Source organism: Urocitellus parryii, chromosome 15 (genome assembly GCF_045843805.1).
Source record: "Urocitellus parryii isolate mUroPar1 chromosome 15, mUroPar1.hap1, whole genome shotgun sequence".
Lineage (NCBI taxonomy): Eukaryota > Metazoa > Chordata > Mammalia > Rodentia > Sciuridae > Urocitellus > Urocitellus parryii.
Genome location: NC_135545.1, coordinates 3,346,723 through 3,360,113, shown reverse-complemented (window position 1 = coordinate 3,360,113; position 13,391 = coordinate 3,346,723). Strand labels below are relative to the sequence as shown.

General features: G+C 40.5%; 1 protein-coding gene across 1 annotated transcript in view; it reads left to right on the top strand.

The window, feature by feature from the left end:
- LOC144250457 (uncharacterized) overlaps positions 1-12,822 on the top strand; it is a 91,276-nt gene extending 78,454 nt beyond the window's left edge. Inside the window, 1 exon segment of the mRNA XM_077793299.1 lies at positions 12,491-12,822. Coding sequence (XP_077649425.1) covers positions 12,491-12,822 — 332 coding nt within the window.
- Positions 12,823-13,391: the final 569 nt, after the last annotated feature.

The window sequence follows — 13,391 nt, the reverse complement described above, 5'->3', positions numbered from 1 at the left end:
CAGAACAGTATCCAAATTCTTTTCTCTGTGTCATATTAATGTCAGCCCTATTCGCAGTCACATGCACAGGAACAGTGATATTGACCAGCAGGTGGAGGATCCAGCACAGGAGCACCGAGGTGCCAGTGTACCTGGGGGCTTTCACTTGGAGCTCTGCCCACGTGGAGTCCCTGGGGCTGATGGTGATGGCCTGGAAGACACTCAACAGGCAGGTGCTGCTGAAGGACATACCCCTGCCCACCCTGTGAACATAGAAAACAAGTTTGCATCCAATATCACTGAAGAAATGTCTAAACCCAAGAGCTGCCATGGTCTGTGGGACTCCCCTGAAGATCAGGAAAAGGAAGTTGGCTACAGTCAGGTGCCTAATAATCAAATCTGTGCATCTTAACCTACACCCAGAGCAGTAAAGGCAGAGGGAGGAGGAGAGGAGACAGAAATTCCCCAGGATTCCCACCACAGTCTGGGTCAAGAAGACCACACCCAGGGTCAGGTCCCCAGAGGCCATTCTGCCAGTTCCCACAGATGATGTTTATCTTCAGATCCCAGGATCCTGCATGAGGACAAGAGGTAAGGGCTACATTGAAAGGGTCAACTAAAGTCCAGTGCCTCTGCTTACTATTAGTTCACAATTAGGAACCTTACTTTAAGGTGTTTCTGTTATTAAGAGAATTCCAACATTAGAATGTCAGTCATAAAGTGTATAGAAATGTATTAAAGCTATTCTAGGAGCAGACATATGTAACCTATGTATTCTTCAGAATTCTTTACATGCTGTGAGGCCACCACAACTGTTGTCAAAATAAGGACAATTTAAGGACATCTTTTTTTCAATTCCATTTAGTTAGTATTACGGGGAATCCATCCTTCCTGTGTCAGTTCCAAACAGTGCATTTAACCCACATTGCCCTACTGTCCAGCTAGTTAATCGAGTTCCTCCACTTTTCCAGGTATGTGTTGAATCAGTCCTTAACAACCTGTCCTTATGTTTTACACCACATGTAAGTAACTTTATAATTTTCAGCTGGTTACCACTCACATAGAAGTAATTTTACCCAGCCATTATAATAAATTAAAAGATGATGATGAAAGTCAGATGCACTGATTATAATATGAATTTGGAAGAAGCTGTGCCAGGATCAGGGTGGCTTAAATCAAGATTATTTATTTAATATATTATCCTCCCATCAAGACTGTCGTGATAGACTCATTTCCTTTTATTACATTAAAAAAATGGAAAGAGCCCCTAGCACAGGATTTATTAAACTTCTGACACCACACACTTAACTACAACAAGTGAAACAATAGTACTTGAATGGGTAGGGCAGAAATTCAGTTTGCCAGATTTTCTTCTTACAGACATTAATCAATATATGTTTTACAGAAAACAACTGCTCATATAATGAGATACAGGGGAAATACTAATGCAAGACAATTATGGAAAATTATAAAGCATGAAATCATGTGCATTTTACCTATTAAAATGGTAGACTTGGGGTCTACACTTATTTCCAAATGACAGATAATTATATGTATTTGCTAAAATGAAATGTTCTGATCTATTTATATATTGGAGAAAGTGTTGATAAGTGAATTAACATATCTACAAGCTCATGAACTAATCTTCTTGGAAGTTGTTAAGGTGAAATTAAAATTTCATAAAGCAAGGAAACTCATAACAAGAACTATCAAGGCCTGACAACTGCCATGTGACACTATCATAAGTCACCTGTTCATTCCACACTGTCTCCTGAACCTCAGGAATAAGGACTGTCTCACCATGACCCACAGCCCCTCATGTCCCCAGTGCAGATGCAGTTACTGTTCCACTCAGCACCTCCTACAGCAGAGTTGAGGAAGCATTTCTATTCCAGCCAGCAAAATTCAATGCACAGAAACTGCACGGGACTACACAATTCTTGCAGGCTTATCCTACTATACATTGTAAGAATAGATATTATATAAGTACATACATAGTTACTCTAAAAGTCATATGGACAATTGACATAAAGCTGGCTGAAGGAGCTGGGGTTGTGGCTCAGTGGTAGATTGCTCACCTGGCATGCATGAGGCACTGGGTTCGATCCTCAATACCACATAAAAATAAGATAAAGATATTGTGTCCACCTAAAACTAAAAATAAATTTTAAAAAAGCAGGCTGAAGAGCAGATTGATTTTATAATTTCATTCTTTAAGCAATTGACACTCAAGTTTCAATATCACGTGGATTAACAACAAAAGTATTTTTCACTGATGGGGACACTAACTTCAATTGAGGGCACCAGACATTGGTGGGGGTCTGCTGCTCTCACCTGCCTGCACTAGCTCAGATCAGGCCTCAGGAATTTCGACTCCTGAACGGCTTTGGCACTGGAGCACGTCTGAACTCTAAGATCCCCTTTATCCGACACCCCACTTACCTAGACTCCGACGTGCCTCCTTCCCTCACACATTCTGTCAGGCTCCAGTAGCACATTCCCCCCTTCCTCCATTCTGCTGACTGTGAGCACACCCAGTGGTCCTGACAGCAGGGCTGTGTGGGTGGAGGCAGCCAGACCCTGAGATATGGCTTTGTGATTGTGTGACCTCACCTCCCTGCAGAGCTGCAATGATCATGTCACCTGTCATGGCAAGGACCGTGTAGCTGGGGAAGCTGAGATCAACAGAAAACTTTTTGCCCAATTGCAATTACCAAAACAAGCTCCTAGCTCCTACCTGGCATCTCCAAAGAGACTTGGCAGTGTCTGGGGAGGTTCCTTTCCTTGATGCCTGGACACAGACAGTGGAGCACATACAGCAAGCAGGAGATCTGCAGCGTCCATGAATGGATGACTGGAAAAAGAAAATGAGCATATATACCTCCCCAGGAATACTACTCAGCCATAAAAAGGAATGAAACATTGTCATTTGTGACAACATGGAAGAGTCCCGGAGTCACTGTATTAAGTAAAAATTGAGAAACTTAAACACAGTTACTGCATGTTCTCACTTACATCTTAAGCCTTATGGTTTAGCATGCACACAGTCCAAAAGTGGTAACCAGAGGTCAGGAAGGGTAGGGAGGGGCAGAAAGAGAGCAGATGCTCCACAGGTACAGGGACGTTGAGAGCCACAGCCAGGTCGGGATGGTGCCTAGCATTTTGCCAGAAGGAGAGGTTGGGAGGTGACGCCAACGAGCCATTGGGATGATGGTGATTAAGTTAAGCTGTGTATAATTATTGGGATGGTGACTGATTGCTGTAACTGGATGATGCTGGACTGGAGCAAGCTGTGTATTCATTTGTGTATGTGGACCTCTGCTGTCCAGCAGTGGGGCGGCTCCTGCTGCCTCGGGTGCCCGCTACTTTTGAGTTCTCACGGAGTTCCCGTTGAGTTCCCATTGAGTTCCCGTTGGTTCTCGCAGAGTTTCCGTGGAGTTCTGGAGAGTTCCCAGGGGGTTCGGGCATGAAGTAGTTCCTGTTTGAACCTACAAGTGACTCATGACTTCCCGGTTATTTTGTGCCCAGCCAGACTGTGGCACAGGGACACAATCATATTGGAGGAATCACTTCTAAACTTCTGGAGCAATATAGGGTGATGTAGTCCACAACTAATTGTATATATTTCAGAACAGCTATTGGACAGGATTCTGAATGTTTCAACACAAATGATCAATGTGAAGCAAAAAATATTTAACAATTACCTAAAGTGAACCCACACATTGCATATGCATGTGAAAATATCGCATCATACCCACAAATATGTAGCTATCACAAAATATTTAATATCAAAAAGTGAGTCTGTAGAAAAATTGCATATATTGTTATATGTAGATATACATTAGATAGTTTGGCATTGAGAGATATATGGCTGCCATCTCACAGAAACTTAGTGGCCAGAACTCTAAGAAATAAATATATAAGCATTAGTTATGTTCTTACCTGTTAGGCATTGCACCCATTTGTTCCCCAACAGGCATGTGATGGTATGTCAGATGGGTGTACAGAGGGAAACTTCAATCAGAGATGCTGAAGATCTGCTCCCTTTCTTGACCCTCAAGGACACAGCAAGAAGACCACCAAGCACCACAGAGGTACACCATATGTTATCTCACAAAGCAACTCAGCAAATACAAAAAATAAAAAATAAAGATACTACCCTGAATTCTATTGGATTATAATGGAATGAAATTAGAAATGAATCATAAAATCTTTAAAAATAGAAACTACTCCAACACCTGGAGACCAAACGATATGATATTAAATGAACAATGGATGGCAGAAGACATGAGAGCAGAGATTTTAAAATTCCTAGAGGAAAATGAGAATTCTGATAAGACATATCAAAATCTCTGGGACACCATGAAGGCAGTGCTAAGACAATAGTTCATTGCATTTAGTTCATTCCTCAAAAGAATAAAAAGGCAATAAATAAACCACCTGACATTTTATCACAAAGCCCTAGAAAAAGAAAAAATCAACACCAAAAGTAGTAGAAGACAGGAAATAATTAAAGTCAGAGCTGAAATCAATGGAATTGAAACAAAAGAAATAACTAAAAGAATTGGCAAAACAAAAAATTGGTTCTTTGAAAAAAATTAATAAAATTGATAAGCCCTTATCCATGCTAACAAAGAGAAGGAGAAAGAAAACTCAAATTACTAAAATTTGTAATGAAAAAGAAATATCATGACAGACACCATTGAAGTACAAAAGATGATTAGAAACTATTTTTGAAATTCTTACTCCAGTAAAATAGAAGATCTTGAAGACATCAACAAATTTCTAAAGTCATATGATCTACCCAAACTTAATCAGGAGGAAATACATAATTTGAACAGATAAATTTCAAGCAAGAAAATAGAAGAGGCCATCAAAAGCCACCAACCAAGAAGAACCAGGACCATATGGATTCACAACCAAGTTCTACAAGACCTTCAGAGAAGAATTAATACCAATACTTCTCAAATTATGCCATGGAATAGAAAAAGAGCGAACCCTTCCAAATTTATTTGATAAAACCAGTATGACCCTGATACCAAAACCAAACAAAGACACATCAAGGAAAGAAAACTTCAGACCAATATCTCTAATGGGCATAGATGCAAAAATTCTCAATAAAATTCTGGCAGATCTCATACAAAAACATATTTAAAAGATAATGCACCACAATCAAGTGGGGTTCATCTCAGGGATGCAAAGTTGGATCAACATACACAAACTAATAAATGTAATTCACATCAATAGACTTAAAGATAAGAATCACATGATCATCTCAATAGATGCAGAAAAAGCATTTGACAAAATACAGCACCCCTTTCATATTCAAAAAAAGTAGAAAATCTAGAGATAGTAGGAACATACCTCAACATTGCAAAAACCTATCTGTGCTAAGCCCAAGGCCAACATCATTATAAATGGAGAAAAATTGAAAACATTCCCCCTAAAACCTGGAACAAGACAGGGATACCTTCTTTCACCCCTTCTATTCAACATAGTTCTTGAAAGTCTAGCCAGAGAAATTAGACACATGAAATAAATCAAAGGGATATGCATAGAAAAAGAAGAATTCAAACCATCACTATTTGCTGACAACAGGACTCTCTACTTAGGGGATCCAAAAAATTCCACCTGAAAACTTCTAGAACTAATAAATGAATTCATCAAAGTATCAGGATATTAAATCAACACCCATAAATCAGTAGCATTTCTGTACATCAATGATGGATTCTCTGAAAGAGAAATTAGGAAAACCACTTCACTTATAATAACCTCAAAAAAATAAAATAAAATATTTGGGAATCAACCCAACAAAAGAAGTGAAAGACCTCTACAGTGAAAATTACAGAACACCAAAGAAAGAAATTAAAGAAGAGCATAGAAGATTGAACGATCTCCCTTGTTCTTGGATAGGAAGAATTAATATAGTTAAAAGGACCACACTACCAAAAGCATTATACAGATTTAATGCAATTCCAATCAAAATCCCAATGACATTATAGAAATAGAAAAAGCAAACATGAAATTCATTTGGAAAAATAAAAGACCCAGAATAGTCAAAGTAATCCTTAGCAAGAAGAGTAAAGCAAGAGGCATCACAATACCAGACCTTAAATTATACTAGAGAGCAATAGTAACAAAAACAACATGGTATTGGTACCAAAACAGAGATGTAGACCAATAATACAGAATAGAGAACACAGAGAAAAACCCACAAAAATAGTTATCTCATACTAGACAAAGATGCCAGAAACATATATTGGAGAAAGGTTAGTCTCTTCAACAAATGGTGCTGGGAAAACTGGAAATCCATATGTAGCAAAATGAAAGTAAACCTCTATCTCTCACCCTGCACAAAAATCAACTCAAAGTGGATCAAGGACCTAAGAATTAGACCAGAGACTCTGCAACTGATAGTAGAAAAATCAGGCCCAAATCTTCATCATGTTGGCTTAGGACCTGACTTCCTTAATAAGACTCCTATAGCACAAGAAATAAAATCGAGAATGAATAAATGGGATAGATTCAAACTAAAAAGCCTCCTAGCAGCAAAGGAAACAAATCAATAACATAAAGAGAGAGCCAATGGAATGGGAGAAAATCTTTACCACACACATCAGGTAGAGCACTAATCTCCAGAATAGACAAAAAACTCAACACCAAAACAAATATTAATAATGACCCAATCAATAAATGGGCTAAGGAAATGAGCAGGCACTTCACAGAAGAAGCTATACAATCGATCAACAAACATATAAAAAAGTGTTTTTTATCTCTCACCCTTGGAGAAATGCAAATCAAAACTACTCTAATATTTTATCCCACTCCAGTCAGAATGGCAATTATCAATAATACAAGAAATAATAAGTGTTGGCAAGGATGTGGGGGGAAAGGTACACTCATACATTGCTGGTGGGACTGCAAATTGGTGCGACCACTATGGAAAACAGTATGGAGATACCTCAGAAAACTTAGAATGGAACAATAATTTAACCCAGCTATCCCACTCCTTGGTCTATACCCAAAGGTCTATACCCAAATCAGCATACCACAGTGTTGCAGCCACCTCAAAGTTTATAGCAGCTCAATTCACAATAGCTAAACTGTGGGATCTACCTAGATGCCCTTCAGTGGATGTATGGATAAAGAAACTGTGATTTATATATATATATATATACACACACACACACACACACACACACACATACATACATACATACACACACACACACACAATTGAATTTTACTGAGCCTTAAAGAAGAATAAAATTATGGTATTGACAGGTAAATAGAGTTGGAGAATATCATGCTACACAAAGTAAGCCAGTCCCCAAAACCAAAGGCCAAATGTTTTCTCTGAAAACTGGATGCTGATCCATATTGCAGGGTGGGCATCAAGGGAAGAATGGAGGAACTTTGGACTGAGCAAAAGGGAAGAAGTGAAGGAAAGTGGGTCTCAAGGGAAAAGATGGTCAAATGAGATAAATATTATTACTCCATGTACAGGTATGATTGCACAAATTTTACATGACTCAACATCATGTACAACAAGAGAAATGAAAAGTTTTGTTCCACTTGTGTAAAATATAAAATAAAATTTTAAATAAATAAATAAGGGCTAGGGATGGGACTCAGTGGTAAAGTTCTCCTGGGTTCAAAATCTGTAAAAAAAAATTATATATATATATGTAAAATATGTAGTATATATATATGTATGTATTTTATTACCATATTTTATTCTCTTAGAATATTCTATTATTTTATTTTTGTAACAATTTTCCTATTTTTTCTTTAGGGGGTGTTTTTGTGTCCATATGCTCAACCAACACATATGATTTTCACATTAATATTCTGTGATCCATTTCCATTAGAAATGCTTCCAACAAAGGGCTAAATAGTTTAGAAGAGTCTCATAGTGCTTTACATGATTTCAGTGAAAAATAATCTGTTTCTCTCTAGATGTAATATAGAGATGCATTTTATGTATATTCCCACAGTCTAGAACAAGGCCAAATCATTACACATATTTTCTGCGGTGGCAAAAAGACACATGACCATTTCTGCTGCTTTCCTAAAGCTGATCCAGGTCCAATTAATTCTCTTTGCTCTTAGAATATTATTGAGTGCATCTGTATTTTATTAAGACCTTTGAATCTTTATGTACATATGACATTGGTATATAGAAATATTTACACAATAATGGGAAAACAGTACAATCAAACTTACTAATGAACCAGTTCGAAATAGCACAAGTTACCTGCAGGTTTGCATTACTTAGTAGACATACAAGTAATTATGATTGTGTGACACAGTGTGACCCAAGGCAGGAAAACACATCTTCCAGACTCAACACAGGACTTCACTGAAACTCAGAGTCTCATAACCTCCTCTTAGCTCAATTATCATTGTATTTGGGGGAGGGGGAGCATGGGGTACTGGGGATTGAACCCAGGGCCTTATGTTTGCAAGGCAAGTACTATACCAACTGAGCTCTATCCCCAGTCCTATCATTGTCTTTAAAGGAAAATATTACTAGGTGCCAACCACAGCCCCCTTAATATTTAATTAAATTTAGAACAGGTAAGCCATCAATAAGTATACCTACATTATGGGTATTAGATTAAAAAAAAACACATCTGCCTTTGTAAACATATAAACAATAAAAATATATCTAGGAAATAGAAATGAATTCTTTTTTAATTAGAGCTTTGTAGTTATGCATAGTAGTGGGGTTCATCCCAACAAACTCATATATGCATGGAATTCCATTTCAGTTTATGATTCTCCTTTTCCCTCCACTCTCCCATTCTCCTTTCTCTGCTCTACTTGAGTTCCTTTTACTGTTTCTGTTACCACAGCTCTGTAATATAATTGGAGATCAGGTATAGTGATGCCTCCAGCATCATTCTTCTACCTTTATTGATTTGCATATGATGAGCCAACCTTGCATTCCTAGGATGAAACCCAGTAGATCATGGTATATTATCTTCTTGATGTGTTTTTAAATGTGTTTTGATAATATTTTGTTAAGGAGTTTTGCATCTACATTCATCAGGGATATTGGTCTTTAATTTCCTTTCCTTGATCTGTCCTTGTGTAGTTTTTAGGGTTATACTGGCTTCATAGAATGTGTTTGGGAGTGGTCCCTCCCTTTCAATTTCATGGAATAATTTGAGAGTGACTAGTTTTAGTTCTTCTTTAAAAGTCTGTTAGAATGCAGCTGAGAGGGGCTGGGGATGTGGCTCAAGTGGTAGCGCACTCCCCTGGCATGGGTGCGCCCCGGGTTCGATCCTCAGCACCACATACAAAGATGTTGTGTCTGCTGAAAACTGAAAAACAAATATTAAAATTTCTCTCTCTCTCTCTCTCTCTCTCTCTCTCTCTCAAAAAAATTAAAATAAATAAATAAATAAATAAAACAGATGAAAAAGTACAAAGATTAAAAAAAAAAAAAAGAATGCAGCTGAGAATCCATTTGGTCCTAGGCTTTTCTTCATTAAAAGGCTTTTAGTTACCGTTTCAACTTCATTACATGATATTGTTCTTTTTAGGTTTTTCTATATCATCCTGATTCAATTTGGACAGGTCATGTATGTGTAGAAATTTGTCTGTGTCCTCTAGATTTTACAGTTTATTGGAATATAAATTTTCAAAAATAGTTCTATAACAATCCTCTGGATTTTAAAAAGGCCTGTGGTTAAATCTCCTTTTTCATCTCTAATTTTATTCATTTGTGTCTTGTCTTTCTTTTGGTTAGTTTGGCTAAGGGTTTTTCAATTTTATTTATATTTTTGAGGAAACAACTCTTTGTTGCATTGATCCTGTGTAGTTTTAGAATCTACTCTTTAATGTAGGCACTCAGTGCTATAAATTTTGCTGTAAGAACAGCCTTCAAAATATCCCACAGATTTTGGTATGTTGTGTCTGTTCTCATTTGGTTCTAAGAATGTCTTGATTTCTTCTCTCATTTCTTGATCCATTCCTTATTTAAAAGGTAATTGTTCCTCTGTTTGTTGTTTCTATTAGTTTGTGGGTTGTTGTTTTTTTCTGTTAATTTCTAATTTCATTCCATTATGATCTGTTGTTTTAAAAGACAAAAGCATAAAATAATCATAAATCTGTGTTAGTGGATACACAATATAACAAGATAGTTTGTGACATCAATAACATACAATGAGGAATGTAAAAAAAAAATGGGCATTTGTATGGATTGAGATGTTTTATATAATACCCAAGGTAATCACAAAGACATAGCTATAGAAGATAAAATGAGAAAGAGATCAGAAAGTGACACTAGAAAAATTAACACAAAAGAAGGCAATAAGAGAGGAAGCAGAGACAAATAGATACCCTGCATGGCACTTCACTCTGTCCCACAGATAACCAGCTACAATGGTCAAGGAGCAGATTGGCTCCACTTGTCTCACCAGCTGTTGACGTTTGAGATTTTAGTCTCAGGGCTACAGGTTTTTTGGTTTTTTTTTTTTCCTCCCAAGCAACAGTGGGAGCAACTTTTTTGAGGGTTCTGCTCACCTCCCAATGGACCCATTGCAAAAATTTAACCCAACCTCGACCCAGGAGTCTTTTCCGATGTCTGAAAATGAAGAAGATTCAGTCTCTCCCTCTTCATGAATCTGCCTCAGTGCCTTGACATACACAAGTGGACTCTCATCCAAAGGGCCACCCCAATCACTGGACAGGAGTGAGAGGGCCTTACGGGGGAGGTCAGAAGGGGCTTTCCCAACAGGCGATGAGGAGTCTGGACATTGTTATCTGCAGGAAAGACCGTGTGGCAAGATGGAGATATCTCCTAAGTCTTCAAGAAGAACAAGAAAGAGACAACAATCTTAAGGAAGTTCAGAGTGAATCACGAAGTGTACATTCAAATGTACCTGCAGTTTCTGCATATATCGTGGATGGGATCCTTCTGAGAATGCTAGAATAGGGTATGATTATGACACAGAGTCAATACAGGTGTTATCATGATGGTAATTTTAGGCACACTTTTCTATACTTAGACTGCATACCAATGATTTTGAATAGCTTATGTATGACTTCTGTGATGTCTTCATTCTTTTACATCCTTGTTTTTTTTTTTTTGTTTTTTTTTTTTGGGTGTTAGGGATCTTCATGCCTTAATGCCAGTAATTTATAAGGAATCTGAGCAGTTAAAATGTGCATAAGTGATTTCAATATACTTTAGCTCTACTTTCCTGTTTGATTCAAAGAAGTGCCAATAGATCTCAAAATCTTCCTGTGGATTTTAAAAGCCTGAAATCTGAAGTAAAACTCAGGAACTGGAAAAGATGTAAAGAGAATATCGGATAGTTTGATTAGAGTGAAATAATTAGAGTAGATCATTAGATTTCCTGGTTTTTGAAAATTTGAGTTGCAATAAAAGGAAATTTTGATGTGCTGTTTTAATTTTCAGTAGCAAGTAAATGTGTATGTAGAGGAACTTAAAAATAAAAAGGTCAAGGAGCTAAATTATCGCCTGGGATATCTCAGAACTCAAAGCAAGGACTGTGACAATTCCTTGGGTTGCAAAGCACCTTGAGCAGCCAGTAAGAAAGCAACAAAATAGGACTGGGGATGTGGCTCAGTGGTTGAGAGAAGAGAAAGAAACAAGGACGCCACTAGCGTGCCTATCCCGGACAAAGTTGTCACCAGGAAAAAGTGAGGTTGAGGCAGACGGCAGCCCCTCCACCAGCAAGGGTTCCCTGGCGGGAAAAGGGTCCTGCCTTGGCACTAAGGCAGCATCCCCACCCGGGAGGGCTCCACTCGCATCCGCGGGTGCGCCAAGCATGCTGGAGCAGAGCTCCGCTGGCCTTGGATGGCAGTCCCAGGCTGGCTTCCACAACTAGGCTGGTCGCTTCCTTGGCTCTCCTGGGTCCAGCCAAGCCACACATCTTGGTGAATTCAAAAGTGGTTGAGCTCAGGCAAACCTGGGCTTAGGTCACCATCTAGTGCTCAGTTGGAAACAGTGACCCTGGGTTAAGGGATAATCTGCAAAGGACCAGGACGCAGACCTGACATTCAGAACACAGACCAAACAAAGTAAACAAGAAGACCTAAGAAATACTGAATTATTCAACATGAAGCCGTAGACCTGCCAGGCCTGCGGAGCCTGTAATCCCTGTGGCAGGAGAGGCTGAGGCAGAAGGGTCCCAAGTTCAAGGCCAGCTTTAGCCATTTAGCAAGACCCGTCTCAAAATGAAAAACAAAAAGAGCTGGGGATGTGGTCCAGTGTTAAGCACCCCCTGGGTTCAATCCCTCATATATTAAAAAAAAAAAAAAAAAAAGAGAGCAAGAAAAGAAAAGAAAAAGGAAAAAAAATGGGCAAGAGGGCTGGGGATTGGGTTCTGTGTTAGAGCGCTTTCCTTGCCTGCCAGAAGCCCTGGGTCCTATTTTCCAATTATACAACAAAAAAGAAAAAGTGGGCCGTAAGCCCAGGAGGGCCACTGACACGCTGCCCGGGGCCTCCATTGCCATGCTGGACACACCTCCCCAGGTCTCTGTGCCCGGCTGCACGCAGGGGAGAAAGGCGGCCGCTGCCGTTCCCTGGACTCCCGGCTCGGGACTACGTTTCCCAGAGGCCTCCGGGGCACGGCCTTGGAGGCCCGGCCGAGTGGCATGTCGGGAGGCCAGTTCGGCTGGCGGGAGTTTGAAACGGGCTGCCTCTGGACGGCCTCCGGAGTGCTCAAACCCCGCGTCCCCTCCTCAGGCGGCGTGGAAGGCGAGTCGGAGGGAGTGAGGAGTTGCCGGGGTCGCAGGGAGAACACGCACGGCGGGCGGCGAGGATGGCGCGAGGAAGAGGACCCGAGAGAGGAGACCCGAAAATAACCTGGCCGCGGCTTGGGAGGCGCCGAGAAGCCCACGTGCGGCCGTGTGAGTGGCAGGCTCGGGGCGGGCTCGGTCCCGGTCACCCAGACGCGGGTGCGCGGGCAGTGCAGGCGGCTGCGGGGTGAGGCCGCAGGGGCTGGGGCCGTGCGGGGAACGCGCTCGGCGTGTGGCTGGTTAGGAGCCGGGCGGGCCGCGTGTGCCCCGCCGCCAGCCCAGCCGCCTTCTCGGACTTGGCCTCCCACCGTGGGCGCAGCTGGAGCCGGAATTGCCCCTGGTGCAGAGAGCCCGACTGAATAGGCTTCCTTTGAGGAAGGAGTACTAACTTGGGAAACCTCGGGAGGCCAACTTGGCGCCCCAGGGGGCTCTGGAGACGCTCCCATCCCAGTGCTCTCCTATTTGCGCATGGATTGTAATATGTGCGGAGGGGGGGGCGCAGGGGTGCCTTCCGAGGATATTTTTTGATGTAGCTTGCATCCAGAAAGGTCCTTGTGCCTCATTCCGACTCCCTCATTCCCCCTGACCACCTGTCCTTCAGAAAAAGCATCCTCAAATACCTCCTAGGGAGATAA